The sequence below is a fragment of the Malania oleifera genome, chromosome 6 (assembly GCF_029873635.1).
Source record: "Malania oleifera isolate guangnan ecotype guangnan chromosome 6, ASM2987363v1, whole genome shotgun sequence".
Classification (NCBI taxonomy): Eukaryota; Viridiplantae; Streptophyta; class Magnoliopsida; order Santalales; family Ximeniaceae; genus Malania; species Malania oleifera.
This window is the reverse complement of record NC_080422.1, coordinates 2,138,116-2,156,667: the sequence shown is the minus strand read 5'-3', so window position 1 is coordinate 2,156,667 and position 18,552 is coordinate 2,138,116. Positions and strand designations below refer to the sequence as shown.

At 34.6% G+C, this 18,552-nt stretch overlaps 1 protein-coding gene across 1 annotated transcript; it reads right to left on the bottom strand.

The window, feature by feature from the left end:
* Window positions 1-6,060: 6,060 nt before the first annotated feature.
* Window positions 6,061-11,823, bottom strand: LOC131158374 (probable lysophospholipase BODYGUARD 3). The gene is made up of 4 exons (XM_058113210.1): window positions 10,951-11,823; window positions 9,925-10,253; window positions 9,468-9,667; window positions 6,061-6,731 (listed from the first exon to the last, which is right to left on the bottom strand). Exons 1-4 carry the CDS (start codon window positions 11,582-11,584, stop codon window positions 6,401-6,403), a joined length of 1,494 nt encoding a protein of 497 aa, XP_057969193.1. The 5' UTR covers window positions 11,585-11,823; the 3' UTR covers window positions 6,061-6,400.
* Window positions 11,824-18,552: the final 6,729 nt, after the last annotated feature.

The window sequence follows — 18,552 nt, the reverse complement described above, 5'->3', positions numbered from 1 at the left end:
TCGAGGCTGGGTTTGTTGGCATAGCATTTTTGTGAGACGGTACAGTTTTTGGATATATTTTTTTAGGTTTATGTTTTTAGTTTTCTGAGAATTATATATGGATACTGGTGTTGGGAAATTTTTGGAATGTTTATATAGAACTCTAGCATATTATTGAGGATGTTTATTTATTTTTCCGCTACGTGATTGATGTTATGGTATCAGACACAAGTGATTGGATCATATCACACCCCAGACCCCACTTGGCGGGTTCGGGACATGATACAATCTACTCAGTAGAGTAAGGGTGTTTATCTAATAATTTATGCACAAATGAAATATATGAAAATATGAGTATTATGCTCTCCTATAAATATTTTTGCAAATAAAGAACATTTGGAGAATCTAGGAATTTAACTCAATAAAATATTTGTTCTGTAAATAATTCCTCCCAAAATATTTATTAAATAAATAACGAGGAAAAATGCAAGCAATACTCTCAAAAAGTGATTTCTAGAACATAAAGAACAAGTGATAATATGTGCAAGTAAAATGCCCTAAATAAAATACTCTCCTCAAAAATGATTTTGAAGTAAAAGCATGGAAGAGATTTGGAGAGGTTTGGATAAAAAAAATTTCCCCAAAAGAATGGTTTTAACTATAAAAATTGGTTTGGGGAACTTTGATTAACAAAGGTTTAGACAGAATTTTAGAGTTAATCAAAGTTACTAATTTGAGGTTATGAGAGGGTATTTATAGATTTTACTCAAAATATGACCATTGGGAATATATTGGGAATTTAAAAAAAAAAATTAATGAAGGTTAATTAAAATTAACCTCGTTTAACTGTAGTAAAATTTGGCCAACCCGAGAGGTTCGGTCGCCCAAAGTCATAGGCCGATCGTTTGAAAAAACTCAAGAGATTTGAAGCACAAAACAAGTTCAGTCAGCTAAAGGAAGGGTTTGGTTGGCTGAGCCAGGCAATTTTCCAAGCCTTCGTGCTTTCAGTCGCCCAGAGACAGGTTCGATTTGCCGAACTTTTAAGTTCAGTCGATCGAGCTCATTTTGAACTACAAGTTCGGTCGGTTGAAGGAGGAGAAAGTCAAAAACCAATGGTCAGTCGATAGAGGGCACTATGTTCAAAAAGGTTTGGTTGACCAGGCAAAGTCAAAGTTTGAGCTTTGACCTTGTTCAGTCGACCGAGCTGTTTTGAAAAGAAATGGTTCGGTCGACCAAGGCATAGTCAAATATTTGACTTTCTGGCCTACGGAGTGTTTAGTCGACTGAGCATATTTGAACTGGAATGGTCGGTCAACCGAGGCTTTTTAATAAAGCCTAAAAATCCAACGTTAATCGACCAGTCTTTGTAAGGCCCTTTTTTTAACTTAAATAATTTTGAAAACCTTTGTGTGATTTTAGCATTTAAGAAGAAGGTTTTTCTTTGAAAATCTTTGGTGACCTATGTTCAGTTTATGACCTTTGATTCCCTATGGTCAGTCTATGGTCATATGAGCATTCAAATCATATCATGCAAGATATATACATTATTATTAACCAATTAATAAAAATTAAATGCAATTACAATCAAAGTCAAATGTCTTCTTCTTTTTGCTCTTTTGACTCCATGGAAAATGCCAGATGATGTGAGCTTTTCGTTCCTTCTGGCTTCCATTTCCGTTCCCTTATGTGTGTGTTAAGATAATGGACCTATTCACATGCTAAAAATACACATAAGTAACTTGTGTTTTGTCAGTATCAAAACAGAGATCGGACTAAAAAAACCAACACCTCTCTTTTCTTTTCTCTTCTTTTTTTTAAAAAAAATTTATGATAGTAGGGTGATGTCAGCATTACGTCACCCTAACACGTGTCAACACCCTATAACTCATATTTTGAAACACGGATTGCCGACGTGGCGAGGATCTGACCATCTAGAGTGTTAATTTGGGTGTATTCCCAAGAGGGGGTGAATTGGAATTTTAAAATTTATCTCCTAAGTTAAACGAGATAGTCGTATAACACAACCTAGGGTCTTTCTAATCATACACCAATTGTGCTAAATAATGATAAGCAGAAATTAAATCATGCGCAACATTCACAATATAACATACACGTGAGGTAAATATGAAGTGCGGAAATATAAACAGACACACGATATGTTATCGGGGTTCGGCCAACTATGCCTACATCCTCGCCTTGGCTCACCAACACAAGGATTACACTATAAGCTCACTTAATGGGTGAAGCGGCACCTAATACAACCAGATCAATTAGCACATGACTGACCTCAACCTTTACAAACAATTCTTACTAGGCTAGATTACCACCCCCTCAGGCCACGCCTGGAATACAACAAATTTCTCAAATAAATTTGTGTACAACAAGAGTGCTTCTTATCTAAGCAGATTATGTATCAATCTAATCAATTAATGAACATCAATAGCATAGGTAAATGTAAGCTTAGTGATATATATCTTTGTGCAAGCAACACTCAACAGGGTATAATAACAAATATGCTCAAGAGTGTTATAATCAAGTTATATCTTTGAAACAAGTTATATTAACTCTCAATAACAAATTAGTGTTTCAAATATGCTAATCAAATTATCAAACTACCTCAAAAGATTTTCTTCAATGAAATGAGTACAAGAGTAGTTTGAAAAATATTATAACTTGTAGAAAATATTTTTGCACAACAAAACAAAGCTACAGGGATCTTACAATGACAATGCAAAGATCCTTAAGCTTGTTAGTCTATCCCAACACAAGATTTATAATGTTCAAATCTATGGGATAAACTTTAACTAAACTCCCCAAAAATCAAAATCAATAAACAATCAAGGCAATGGGAGTATTAGTAAATTTAACAAACACTAGCACAATCAATATGCTCTCACAATACTAAAATGTACCAAGGGAATGGGAATATGAGAGTATTTGAGCAAAATCAGGATTTTGAAATAGAGAGGATTTTGGCTAATGATTTTTGCTAATCCATGCTTAATCCTTACAAATGAACTCATATTTATAGGCAAAATAAAAAATATAACCATTTAGGACATATGGGGTATTAGTATTGTTTTAAAACATTTTAGCATAATTAACCCTGTTTAAAAAATTTAACTACGGTAAAAAAATTTTCAACCTGAGAGCACCGGTCGACCGGACTTGAGGTTCGGTTGACCAAGTGACGAAATTCGGTCAATCAGGAGAAATTTGAATTGAGAGTTCAGCCGATCAGACTAAGGGTCCCAAAGGAGATTTTTCCATTTTCACGCAGTTCGGTCGACCAGGTGATTTTGAACTATGAAGATCGGTCGACCGAGAAGTTGGATTCTCCCACATTGGCGTTCGATCGACTAGGGCGTTGCCCGTATATTTCTGGTCAGTCGACCGAGGAGTCAAATGTTGACTAGGTGGGAGTTCAGTCGACCAAGTTGCATGAACTTGGCTAGGTTCAGTCAACCGTACTGTGGTCAAACAATTGACCAATGGCCAGTTTAGTCAACCAAGCTAAATAAGCTTGGTTGGGTCGATCGACCGAACTTGCTTTTTTTGTCCAGTTTATTTCAATTATTTTCCCTGATATTATAAGTAATTATGGGGACTATTTTGTGAGTGGTATAAGGACATAGGGTCTTTTTCTAAGGTCTTTTTACTTAGGCCAGAAAATATGGCGTCAGTCAACCAAACTCGACCCTAAAGTCATTTGATTAACCTATGGTCTGTCTATGACATTTCTGAACTTACAAATCCTATATGCATGATATGCAGTGATTATTATAGACCTTTGAAATGAAATTATTATAGACCCAAAATATATTAAAAAACTAATGAATATGTCAGGTCTTCACTTCTTTTCAGGTTACCGCATGCCATTATATGAACTTGCCAATAAGAACCTGTACACAAACTTAGCAAACATTAAATACCAGAGTATTTGTCATTATTAAAACTGAGAATGACCCATAGGGTCAATATAGAGAAAACACAAATCGGATGGTGGATATTGAGCCATGTCGTCCACTAATGGTCTAATACGTGCCATATGTGTCACCATACGGTGGTGACACATAGCCCATTATACCCGAATATAAAAACCAGTTTTTTTTTTTTCATTTTTCTTCATTTTTTCAATCTCCTCTCTCTCTCTCTCTTCTTTTTTTTTTTCTTCTAGTTCTCTCCCCTCTCTCTCTCGATCCTTCTCTCCCTTTCTCTATTGTCTCTGTCTGTCCTTCTCCTCTCTCTTATGCTCTCTTTGTTTCTCTATATCCTCTTTGTTCTATATGCCTTACTGTTCCACGAAGCCCTCTGCTATGCTCTCATACTCCCAAGGCCCTCTCGCTTACTTTTTACCTAGGGTTTCATATCTGCGAGGATCCCTCTCCTCGTTTCTCTTAGAAATGTGATGCTCTCCCTAGATCTGATCTCTCATATCTATTTGCTAGTTTCTCCTTTGATCTATTCTCTTATCTTTTCCCTTTCTTTTTCTCTTTTATGATCTTTCCTATGATTCTGGTTCTTCTTTGCAAGTTTTGATCTACACGAAAGAAAGGGAGGCCTAAGGTTTGGTCTAAAAACCCAAGATGAGTATCATTTATCTCTCTTCTTTTCGTTTTGTGCTTGGATCAGGTAGTCTGGATTTGTGTTGTTGGTTCGATTTGAATTTGTGTTATGAGTTAAGTTTGGTTTTGTGTTGTTGGTTCAAATTGGGTTCTAGGTGAGTCAACCCACCTTGAATGCAGTGGTTTGAATTTGGGTTGACTCAAATGAGTTAACTTACTGAGTTAGCTTTTGGGTTGACTCAGGTGAGTCAACTCACTGGGTCTCCTAGGGTACTTGGGCCTGATTTGTTACATGTGAGTTTAGGCCCCTATAAGGCCTGACTTGAATAGGTCAGGTTAGGCTCTGGGTTAGGGCTTGGTTAGGTCTTTGTTAGGCCCGAATTCTTTAACACTGTGGGCTTTTGAAAACACCGAGCTATAAGCTTGGGACTTATTTTAAGAACAAACAACTGTAATTCCCTTTTTCATATTTGAAAGTTAAGAATCTAAAATTTTCATTTGTATGTTTGTATAAATTTTAAATAAAATAAAATTTAAAATTGTACTGAATTTTTTAAAAATTTTAAACTTAAATTTTAAAATTTATATGGATAAGCATAATATTAGTAAATAAGAACAATAATTTTATTCTAAAGTTTGAAAACATTTTGGTAGCTCTTAAATTACTCATGTCATTGTCTACATGACTTTTCTTTCCAATCCAAAAAAAAAAAAAGCTGTGGACAGAGTGTATAGGCAGTCTGCAAGAGTTAAATAGCAGTAAGAGTTAGCTCAAAACCACATTAAATTTGAAGAGACAATGCCTTGTACTATATACAATTCCACTTTAAATTTATGCTTCATGATTCACTTCCAGCTACTTATTTAAATGGTACAGCTATCCTGAAAAAAACAAATTCATGTTAATTGAAGATGGAGAAGAGCTTAAAAACAAAAAGCAAGTCGATTTTCCTGTTTATTTTTTTGTTGAACAAACACATACAAATATTAATTTTGCTCCACTTAATTAAAATATAAATCGTCTTGTACCATCATATACCAATAGCATGAGTAAATATTTATTTATTTTTTTGATAATTTAGAGACTTCAATTACAATCGCCTCACTTTGAATACTATACTATTATATCTTATTCAGGGGATAAAAGTCGTCCGTTCATTAACGCACCCCTGATAATTTACCAGCGTAATGCCTAGTGGAGAAATCGAACATGCAACATTGGGATCACTAAAGTTACAAGTCGCCTAACTCAGAATACACTAATATCACGTTTGATTTATGAAATGGGATATGAAAAAAAAAATGAAAAAGAAAAAGCGAGTTATAAATTTGACTTTATGGTGCCTCGTTTTATTTCATTTTTATGTACCAAACATGGAATAATTTATTTGTTTGGGTCCACTAAAATTAAAATAGAGACAAAAATAAATAAATAAACAAGAGACAAGAATAAATAAATAAACAAGTGAACTATATATATATATATATATATTGTAATAAACAAAGACACATATATATAATAAATATATGAATATATAAATATAAATATTAAAAAGTAATTTTTTAGAAACGCACAGGGACATTACACTTAATTAAAAGAGAAATTTTTGTATAATTATGAGTTTCAGTGATAGTCTCCAACCATTCTTATTTTATGACGTAGGCATATCACGATTTTACAAAATGCCTACTCATTTAAGGGTCGAATAAGAAAGGTTGAGCCATATACGTGGCACTTTTGTAGTGGTCCCAAAAATTTCTCAAGGAAAAAAGGAACCCTACACTAATTTCTTTGTTGGGTCCACTTTAATTTGGTGCTTCGCATTCATTTTTCTTATTCTGTGGCGAGAGGTGGGTTAATCGGAGCCGTTCGATTTCTGCCAGATCTCCTCTAGTTCTCTGGCGAAGGCCTTCTGCCTGCCGACGACGATGGTGATGTGGTCCTTCTTCTCCACCACCTTCAGGCGGGCCCGGGGGATTCTGCTCTGCAGGCTGTAGCTGCATTCGGTGGGGACGAGCTCGTCATCACGGCCGTGGAATAGGGCCACGTGGCAGTCCGGCTGCGATCTGACGGCGTCCAAGTATCCATCGATTTTACCGGCGGTCCCACATATGATGTTGTGAAGGGTGTGCCACGCGGCGTTGTGTGTGTGGCAGAAGAATCCTTCACATAGGAACGTCCTAATCCTGCATGGACCAACAGACCGTACTAAAATTAAACCATTCGTTCCAATCCCTGTCAAGTGTGTGCACGCCACGTGCACTTTTCATTTTTTAAAATTTATTCGTTTTTTAAAATTTATATTTAATAATAAAAAGCATATATTAAATAATTAAAAATATACTATTTTACATCTTAAACATATTTTTAAATAAAAAATTATATATAGACCAAACTAATTAAAGATTATTAAAATTTTTAATTTAATTAATTTTAGAACAAAATGTACTAACTTTATCTGAAATTTGACAAAAACATAATAACCTACACTAATATTTTAAAATTTTCAAGGACTCTCTGAGGTTCCAAAAATCCCAGTGACCTTCCCTGAGATTTGTTAAAAAGATACAAATCTTTTCTTATTTTTTTACAAAAAAAAAAAAACTTTTTAAGAAAATATTTGTATCTTTTTAGAAAACCACAAGAGAGATCTGTGATATTTTTAAAATCTTACGGGACGTTTATGAAATTTTTGAAATTTCGGGAAAAGTCTTTATTATCTAACCTCAGGGCAGGTGAGTGTCTTTTGCCCTTAATTTTATTATCAAATCAAGCTCAAAAAAATTTAAATTTTTTGACCAGTCAAACCAAATGTAGACCCTACCTAGGAAATGTCATAAAGTGTAACCAATCTTCTACAAACTGAAGAGTTAAAGTAAATCTCTTAATGGTCTCTATCATTCGAGAAATATAGAAGCTAATATGAGAAAAAGTGGAAAATTTGTATTTTGAATGACTTAAAAAGTCTAATTAACAGAAGTACAATGTCATTTTCAATTTAAAAGTTTCACCAAAAGTTGATATGAGCTTTTCTATTTAACAAGAAATGAAAACTTCTTTTCAATTATCTATCGATTATTCATGGAAAATTTTCTAAGTTTGTTGAAATACAAATGGAAACACTTCCATGCACCTAACCTAATGAAATAGTGGTATAAGACTCATTCGAATATTTTTGACACATATACAAGAAACTATTTGTTTAATTTTTTGTTGTATTTTGATCAAGAAAAATGAATCTTATACATGCTATTGATATACTAGTCTAAGATAATTTAAAATTTTATCAATTATTTATGCTTTTTTTTTTTAATTTGCAGTTTCAAAATTGAAATATCTAATTAATTATTTAATAATGATTGCAAATTGTGTAATATTTTTAAAATTATTTTTAATAATTAGAAAATTTATAATTGAAAATTACATAAAAAATCATTTAAGATGCATAAAACATTATAAATATCTTTTATATATATATATATATATATATATATATATATATATTTTTTTTTTTTTTTTTCTATAATACACAAGCTAAGACATACCTTTACCGAATCCCACCTCCTCTCCTACCCCCACCCCCCCCCCAATCCAAAAAAAACCAGAAGGAACAAATACCAGAAGGATCGAACCCTAAACCTCTCCATAAAGAAACCAGACAATAAATCACTAGGCCAAAACCCGAATCATTATCCTATATTTGAGACCAGCTGCTCATTTAAGTCATGATTTATCAACCCATTTATAACCTTGTTGGGTGATCCACAGACCAACGAACTTAAGAGGAGTTGGCTTTCCAAGTCTGAACTAATTAACAAGAAATGATAATATCTTTTCAATTATCTATCGATTATGTATGGAAACTTTTCTAAGTTTATTGAAACATAAATGGAAACACCTCCATGCACCTAACCTAATGAAATAGTGGTAAAAGACTCGTTCGAATATTTTTGACACATATACAGAGGGTCTATTTGTTTAATTCTTTGTTGTAAAAAAGATAAAAAAAAATTAGAAGGAATTAATGCCAAACGATCGAACCCTAAACCTCTCCATAAAACAGTCAGACAATAAATTACTAGGCCAAAACCCCAATCATTATCTGAGAGCTATAATTTCGGGCCTACCCCTCATCATATTACTCAAATATTATATATATATATATATATATATATATATATATATATATATATATATATAATATGGAGCTGCTCATTTAAGTCATGATTCATCTACCATTGATTGCCTCCCTCATCGTCTCCAAGTCTCCAACTCAATAACTAGTCCTGTTGGGTGGTATACGGACCAACGGTCTTACGAGGAGTTGGCTTTGTTGGCCCAGTTGAGGGGTGTTTTGGTCATTTAACCTCAACAGCTGGATCCTCCGGGAGTCGAGCCCAGCTAAAGTCAAATTTTTTTCAAACTTCCATGGACGACAGAAGCCCCACCATGGGCCAGCCACCCAACGTGACAACCTACAACTATATGTATAATACATACATAATATAATATATACTACTACTTGGATGAGCTGGGCCTGATGACAAAAACTAAGTATACAACGGGCCGTAGGCCCATATGAGAAGTAGACTTGCGAAGTTAATACTGGCAAGCTGCATGTGGACCCACGGCCCACGTATCCATGGGACAATTAGGCAGCCGGCCGGGCACGTACTCCATTCTCATTGCATGCCCCGTGCCTCTTTCCTTCCCATAGACAATTCATTCTTAATTTTGGTCAATTTTGGTGAGACTATTTTTTACGTGCGCAGTAGCTTCTCACTGACTCAACGAGTCAATTCGGGTGCACTGAGTAGGTAAGCTCACCGCTCCACCCCACTCACTACAAAATCAAAAGGTGGCTCCAACAGTGTCTCCTGCTGACAACATAAATAAATAAATAAATAGGTACGTGTGCGGACCTGTTGCGGGTGAGGAGTTTGGTGAGAAATTCCCAGAGGCGGTGGTGCTTGCAGATGAGGAGGCAGACGGTGCGGCTGATGTGCTCGTACCAGCAGGCCAAGGAGGCGCCGAACGCTATCAGCGGCCACACGCGCCGCGGCGCTATCCTTCTCAGCACGTACTGCGTCGCCTGCTCGCCCTTCGGTACCCGGAAATATGGCTGCCCATACATGCATGAACATTTCATCATCCATCGTCAACCCATCTTCCAACTTTAATATTATTTTCAAAATTTCTACGTGTGAGTATTTTTAATTAGATGCAATTCCAAATTCTAAATTGTATTCAAATTAATCTACAAATTTAATATCTACTGTTATAGTGTATTTGGGTGGATAGACTTTGAAATTTAAATTTGAATTTGAGTATTATTATTAGTGAAAAAGGAAGAAAAGTAAATGGTAGGAGATAGCGTACAGGGGCAAGGAGGGTGAGGGACTTGACGGAGCCGGGATATTTAGCGGCAAGGGCGAGGGCGAGAATGCAACCCAAGGAATGGGCGACGATGTGGAAGGATCTCACTCTGTGCGGCTCCAGCACCGATTTCTCTATCATGTCCAAGTGCTCTCTCAGCGTGTACAGCGAGTCAGTAGGCTTCGGGCTCCGGCCGAACCCCAAGAGGTCCACCGCGAACAGCCGGTAGCTCGACTTCGCCGCCACCGACAAGTTCGGGAACACCGTTTCCGTCCAAAACGCCGACGACGATATGAACCCGTGGATGAACAATACGTTCTCCCGCGCTTTCCCTGTGACCAATACCAAATTACATTAACGGCCTTATGACTTAGTCAAATATTTTGAATATTAGTGCCAATTTCTCCCAAGTATTTTTATTTTCAAAATAAAAAATAAGATATATATTTTTTAATTTTTTTCTTTAGGTATTAATTTAAAAAACCATTACTTTATACGAATTTATAATTCAAATAAATAAATTTCAGTAAATAATAAATTCATAAATTACTCAATTTTGCGCGCTCTCAGTTTTAATTTTTCATTTCATATACAAGTCAAAAGCAACATTAATGCAAAACTAATGGGGTCCCTGTGTGTGCTTTTCATCTGTTGCAATTTCTCAGTTTTCAATAAATAAGGTATCAGGGCACGTACAAAAAGGTATCTAAATGAATAAATTTATTAATTAATTTATAATTTTACAAGTTTACCCCTCAATTAAAAACTTTGTTTTAATTATGAACTTGAAATTTAATTAAAGAATAACATAACAAAAACATATTATAAATTAAGACAACTTTCTTTTGCAAATAATAATGGATGTAATAGAGATTATTAGAATAATATTACTAGACATATTCAGTAATAATTAAATGGCTCAAATTTCTCAGGGAATTCATAGGGTAATTAATTCTAGAAAATATATTTTCAATTTATCTAACACCAACAATAATATTAATAAGGTAATTAATTAATTTTCTAGCTCACCGCTTTTAGCGCCATGTGTCCGAACGAAAAGAGCACTTCCTTTAGCGGCGGAGGAGGACCAAGAAGTGCAGGTCCCACAGTCGCAATCCGACCACCGAGGAACAGGATACAATCTTTGCCCTCCGATCTTCCCCTGTATCATCTCTATCACGGTGGAGTTAACTGTGACCGTCGACCTCACGGACCCTGCTTTCTTGCTAGATTTGACCACTGCCACGTCATCCACCCTGTTGAGCCGTCTCAGCTCCCCGACCGTAAACTTCGACACTTCCGAGAGAGAGGAGGGGCGAGTGTAGAGCGTGTCGGATATCTCTTCCAGCTGAAGCTTGCTGGAGATGAGGCGCACGACCTTGGACTGTCCGGGCTCGGAGACGACTAGGATCTTGCCTCCTCCGCCTGTGACGGCGGCCTCCTTGGCGGAGGAGCCGCAGTAGCAGGGCTTCCACTCGGACTCCACAAGGAAGTCCACCGCTTTGTAAACGAAACAGAGGACGAAGTCGAGGAGATCTAGGAAGGAGAAGACGATGAATCCCAGAGTTTCGTTTATGAGTCTCCCAATCAATGCCAAAACCCATTTCGCTTTTTCGGCGAGTACGTCCATTGTTGCCGAGATGTGCATGTGCGTGTACAACATACGAAGGAGATGTGTGTGTATATATGTATGGAGATGGAGTTGGAGGGAGCTCAGAGGGGGAATGCAGGAGCAGCCATTGGCGAGAATGTGGAGAAGAAATGTGTGTGAGAGGAACTGAAGAAAGGGGAGAATGGAGCTTGGTGGGTATTTCAGGTATATATATTACCGGAAAAGTTTGTTTGGAGAAAGAGAGGAAGGGGGGAACCTCTTGACCCCTCCAAAACTAGGGGTTCAGTTCATTTGTGCAAAGCGTGTGGGGATGCTGCTCTTAAATGAGAAGTGTGGGAAGAGAGAGAGAGATAGAGAGAGAGGGCGGCGAGGGACATAATGGGGAGGGCGGGGAGCTAAGGGGCTAACATGTACTAAATGGGACAGCAGATAAAATGAATTCATTGTTCATTAAGAAGGGTTGTTCGTCAAGGGAAAATGGTAGGTAGTGGTTGAACCCACCCAGGAGATGATAGAAGAAATCTCTCTCTCTCTCTCTCTCTCTCTCTCTTCCCAGCAACTCTCTTAGCTAGCTGCCTTCTTCATAAGCTTTCTTCTCTCTCTCTCTCTCTCTCTGGAATTGATTTGGTTTAATTTTTTTCCTATGAACAAAACTTTTCGTCTTACCTTTCTCAAACCCAAAATGCCCTTTCCTTTGTTAAAAAGACTTAGGTCATACACTCATAAGCCCTCTTCATTTGGCATGTTATAGTTCTTCTTTCTTTCTTTCTTTTCTTTTTATTTAACCGAGCCCATGCAAGCAAGTAAAAGGGGGAAAGTGAAGAGTGGGGAAATTGAACTCAAAAGCATTTATGGCGAGCTGACTAAACCCACATGATGTCCATATTGGATGGGATCGGGTGCGTGCCAACCCTACATAGGAGTATAGGACGAATCACCGTCTGAAGCATATCATGCATGCACCTGTACATACATCTGCCGACCCAAGTCGAGCTGAGTTACCCTTAACTGCTTCTTTTTACTCTGTTCGGTAACACGTTTGGGGCCACTGTAGGTTTCGTGGACGCTGATTCTATCTAGCTAGTTTGTAGCTAGGTGCATCGGGTGTACCTTACATAAACAAAAAATATATATATTGAATATGACAATTAATTGGGACTTTTCATTTGAGATTATTTCAAGTTATAATATCTTCTTTTTTCTTTGTTTAATTTGTGTTTGGCTTGTTTTCATTTTCAAATAAATAAGGAAAGTGTAATTATATGTATAGAAGGGTAAATAATTAGTGGTTAGCAGAAATTTTTTATCTAATCGCATGTGAAATTAACTAAACATATATATATTAATACACATTCGCATATGGTGAATGATTGGAACACTAGATATATGATATAAAAAATAACAAATGTTTTATGAACCTTACTATTTCTAATTTTTTTTCTTATTGAAAATTAAAAATCATAATATAAGTATGATGCTGGGGCATGTGTTTTGATCACTCATTAGGCCCAATAAAATTTAGGAGTCTACTTACCAAGTTAAATATTTCAGGTGAATTTGTTTTCGACACTTGCAATGCAATTTAATAGCATAACAAACTATTGGGTGTTGTAATTGCTTACCATGATATTTTTTCCATGATTGCAAGGAGATATCTTGACTTATATTCTAGTTTTTTGTGTTCCCATATTTTTAAATTATGCTATTATACATAATGGGAATCAATTATTATTTGCTTACCTCTTCACATGTAATTAGGAAAAAACAATCAAATAAACTAGATGGTGACTTTGATAAAAAAAAAAGTCGAGCGAGGTCAATATGTTGAACCAGTCAATAGGTAACCACCAACCACCGAGCTGAATAGTCTAAGAAAGTTATTCGGAAAATGCCATTTGAAGTAATATGGTATGTATATGCATCCATAAAACTTGGATATGTCTTGAAATATGTCGCATGCTCACGCCCACTTTCCAAGTTTGAACTCATTTCAATGCATGACATAAAAGCATCTGAACAACTAAACTCAAGATCCACCGTCATCCTATGTAGACCAACTTCAGAGGATCTCTTTTTTTTTTTTCCTTCAATAATAATTTATAAGATCAAGACTCATACTATATACTCGTTCTTTCAATCTTCCATCACTCTTTACTAATTTAGGCATAAGATAGTTCTTGTAGAAGTGGTCTAATCTTACTAGTCAAATTTACGTTTCTTTTTGCAACTTCACGCAGTTGTGGGACTTGCCAACCAATTATTTGAGCTCACCAAACAATTTTGATCATTATGTCATTTCCAACAATATCAATTTGAGAAAAAAACCTTGCAAGGCAAACCCTAGCTTGACGTAAGACTTGAACTTCTTCAATTACAAAATATGATATTAATATGTGAACTGACTAAAGTGATGTGGGGCTGACATCATTAGGATCATACCAAGCAGTTCCTCTTTCTTTTATGGGTATAGACAAATGCTAACGTGACATTTTGTGATTGAAGGATTTCAAAACCTAAGTGAAAGAGCTGCCCCTCACAATTTGTTATTGATCAATTTTTATTTTCACATTATAGCACCTAAAACATTTGTTACCAAATTAACATTTTCAAGTCATTAATTAGATTATAAAGTTAAAAAATGAACCCAAATCACCTTTAATTTTTAAAAAATTGAAGTCAAAACAAATAAAGCCAAAAATATTGCAACAAAAACAATGATCTTTTCAAATTGTGTGCCCAAAAGCATCTAAATACACACAATGCTAGAATGAGGTTCATGCCTTGGTCTAGGATACCTACTCAGATATTGTATCCCAACATATATATATACAACAACAATAACAAAACCAAAACATAAGTCTCACTAGATGAGGTCGGTTATATCAATCATTTTCCACCAATTTATGCGATCATGGACCATTTATAATGACAAATTCAGGACTATTGTATCGTTATTCACTATCTCATTTCAAGTTATTTTATGTCTATCCCTACCATTTCTACTCCACCCCACAATAACTTGCTCATTCTTCCTCTTTAGCACACTATGTGGCCTACATTGCAAGTGCACAAATCATGTGCGTCATCCCTCCCTTATCTTATCTTCTATGGGAGGTATCGAAATCTACAAGTGTTATTCATTTTAATTTCTTCATCATCAAGTTTAACTTTGTCTCAAATATTCCTCCTATCATTATTGAAATTATATTTCATATTTTCTATCTTATTTCCACTTATCCTAAAGCCTCTAGATTCTAAAATTTCTCTCTATAATTATAACTTAACCTTTACCCCACCCATCGTTTCATTAATTAATACAATATCATCTGTAAACAACATACATCATGAAATTTCATTTTGAATGCTCTTAGTCAGTTCGTCCATCACTAAAGCAAAAAAGATAAGAGTTCAAAACAGATCCTTAATGTACACCTATGATGTTTGAAAATTCTTTAGTTTATCCACCTATAGTCCCTACACTAGTTATTACTCCATCGTACATATCCTTAATGACATCAGTATACCTACTACATACACATGTTTTTTTTTTCTTTCTAAAATCCACTATAGAACTTCCCTAGGTACCCTATCATATGCTTTTTTTAAGTCAATAACTACCATATGTAAGTCACTCTTCTTCTTTTTCCTAAAATTTTCCATTAATATTCATAAAAGATATATAACTTCTATGGTAAATCTCTCAGGTATAAAACCAAATTGATTTTCTGAGACCTTCGTTTCTAACCTTTATTTTTGTTCAACTATCATTTTCCAAAGTTTCATCATATGACTCAAAAGTTTAATTACATGATAGTTATTATAATTTTGGATATCTACTTTATTTTTGTATATAGGTATTAAAGTATTTTTCCTCCATTCATTTGACATTTTCTTAATTCTTATAATTGTGTTAAATAAATTAGTCAACCTTATAATTTCATTACCACCTAAGCATTTCCAAACTTTAATTGGGATGTTATCCACTCCTTTAACTTTTCCATTTTTCATTTTTTAGTGCAAACTTAACTTCGTTAACTCTAATTTTACAAAAAAATCTCATATTTTTAGTATTTTCCTCATTTTTCAATTCTATGTTCTATTTGATTTTCATTAAACAACTTACTAAGTAGTTTCACCATCTATCTTTTACGTCTTCATCCTTAACCAAGACAATATCATCCTCACTTTTTATACATTTTACATTTCCTAAATCCTTACTCTTCATTTCTCTAACTTTAACAAGTTTAAATATATCTCTTTCCCCTTCTTTTGTATCTAATTTATCATAAAAACTATTAAATGATCTATGTTTAACTTCATTAACGACCTTTTTTGCATCTTTTCTTGCCTCTTTATATTTTCAAAATTATCTATGTTTCTACATTTTTACCATGTTTTATACCAAATTTTTTTTTTTTTTTACAAGTTTTTGGACATCTTTATCACACCACCAACTTTCTTTATTATTTGAGAATTTTCTCATTGATTCTCTTAAAATCTCTTTGACTATCTTTTTAATAGAATTAGCTAATCTAATCAAAAGAGTATTTTTATCTGTCACATTCTCTATAGTCCAATCCCGTCTTTGATCATTTTATCTTTACATTTTATTATTTTTCTCTCCATTTAGGTTACACCACCTAGTTCTTTTACACTAGTTTATTTTATCACTTTTCCCCACCCTTTTAATACATATATCAAACACTAAGACTCTATATTGTGTGGTTAGGTTTTCACCTGGAATAACTTTATAATCCTTGCAGGATAAAAGATCTATCCTCGTCCTAGTTAAAAAAAAGTCTATTTGACTTCTATTTTGTCTACTTTTATAGGTTATTAAGTATTCTTCTCTCTCTTCTTAAAGTAAGTATTCGTTCTAATATAATCATATAACATAGCGGAGTCTAACATCATCTCCCCAGACTCATTTTTATCTCTATGTCAATATCCTCTATGTATTCTCTCATAACCTTTATTATCCCTTTCAACATGTCCATTCAAATCTCCTCTTATGAATATTTTCTCAATCCCTAGTATGCCTTGTATAATACGATCGATATCTTCTTTAAATTGTCTGTTAAGATTTTCTGCTAAGCTTACTTAAGGAGCATAAGTACTAATGATATTTATTATCTCTTGACCTAATACCATCTTGATTTTTAAACTTTTATCCCCTACTCTATTTACATCAACAACGTTATCTTTTAAGTTTTTGTCTATAATAATTCATACTCCATTCTTATGTTTTTCCTTTTCCTATGTACCAAAGTTTAAATTCTGATTTATCAATTTCTTTGATTTTATTCCCCACCCACTTAGTTTCTTGAAGACAAATTGTATTAATATTTCTTCTAATCATTGTGTCCATAATTTCCATATTTGTACTCGTAAGTGTCACTATATTCCAAATAGCTAATCTAATCCTAATTTCCTGAACTAACTTTTTTACCTACCTACGTCCAGAATGATGGAGGAACTCTCACATATTTGGTACAGTACCCCAGCGTCGACAGGACACATTGTTTTAGGACAACAACCTAGTCCACCCTTGCCCACTTTTCGCTATACTCGCGTGGTACAAGTGCAATACATTGGTAAGAATTTATATAATATTAATGTATCAAAATTTATGTCAGCTATCACTTAAAAGTTGTAAAGTATATAGTTTGATACATGTGAAGGAGATAGTTGGATGGAGGGTAATGTTCAAGTGCAACGTTTTTAAGTAAGATCCAATTAGTTAATAATGTCTTCATGCACTAAGGAAGTCATCATTGACTGAAACTACCATTTATTTCAAATGTGTATGTGTCTTCAACATTATCCATATGTCTATTAGGTATATGAGGTCCTTCAAGAGCAATTTTGAGTAGGGAGTGGGAGGACCAGCACTTCGTGGTCCTATGTCAAGTTTCAATTCTATTTGGACACTGTTAATTACTAGTCTTTTTGTGCATAAGGCACGTTCCCCTCTCAAGCCAATTTTATATTGTACTAGGAGTGGACTTTTGATTTTTTCCTACAAAAAATTTTATAAGTACGAAAACTCAACAAGTAGCAGTGATAGATTTTTTTTTTTTTTTTTTAATCTACTTGTGCTTGTACAAATTAGAGACTAAGATCAATCACATCGTGAAGCAAGAGTTATAAATTCATAATTTTTCAACTACCAATTTAACTTTATAACTTATGAGCTTAACTCTCAACTTGAAAAGAGTTGTCACAAGACAGGTGATGGAGATTAGGGTTTTAATTTTATTCACTTTTCTTAATGTGTGCCTTAGATCCTGAGTAAACTATATGATCAAACATTCTACTTAAAGGTCTTCAATTTGACTATCACATATATACTAAGTGATATTAAGCTTATTATAGTTGTATTTTGAATTTTATCCTTCTAAACCATCATAAACCCACGTTATACTCAAATTAAAGAAAGAAAAATAACATATCTCCGATCTAATATCTAAATTTTTATATCTTCCAAGATATTTGATATAATAATACTTACGTCAATGGATGGGCAGCTTTCACCCCCAGGTTTAGTGTCATACCATAATGTCTAAAATAGCATGATAGTAACTGAAATCCTCAGGTTATCAAAAAATATATACTTACCATATTTTTTACACATATAGTTGCCTAGAGAAATAGACTTTCTAGAGGAATATTCCAATAATTTACCGTACCCTAGCGTCGACCCGACATGTCATTTTGGGACACCAACCTAGTCCACTCTTGCCCACTTTTTGCTATACTCGGGTGGTACAAGTGCAATACATTGCTTGTAGGGAACGCTCCAATAAATATTTCGGTAAGAATTTATATAATGTTAATGTATCAAATTTTACGCCAGCTATCACTTAAAAGTTATAAAGTATATAGTTTGATACATGTGAAGGAGATAGTTGGATGGAGGGTAATGTTCAAGCGCAACGCTTTTAAGTAAGATCCAATTAGTTAATAATGCTTGCATGCATTAAGGAAGTCATCATTGACTGAAACTACCATTTATTTCA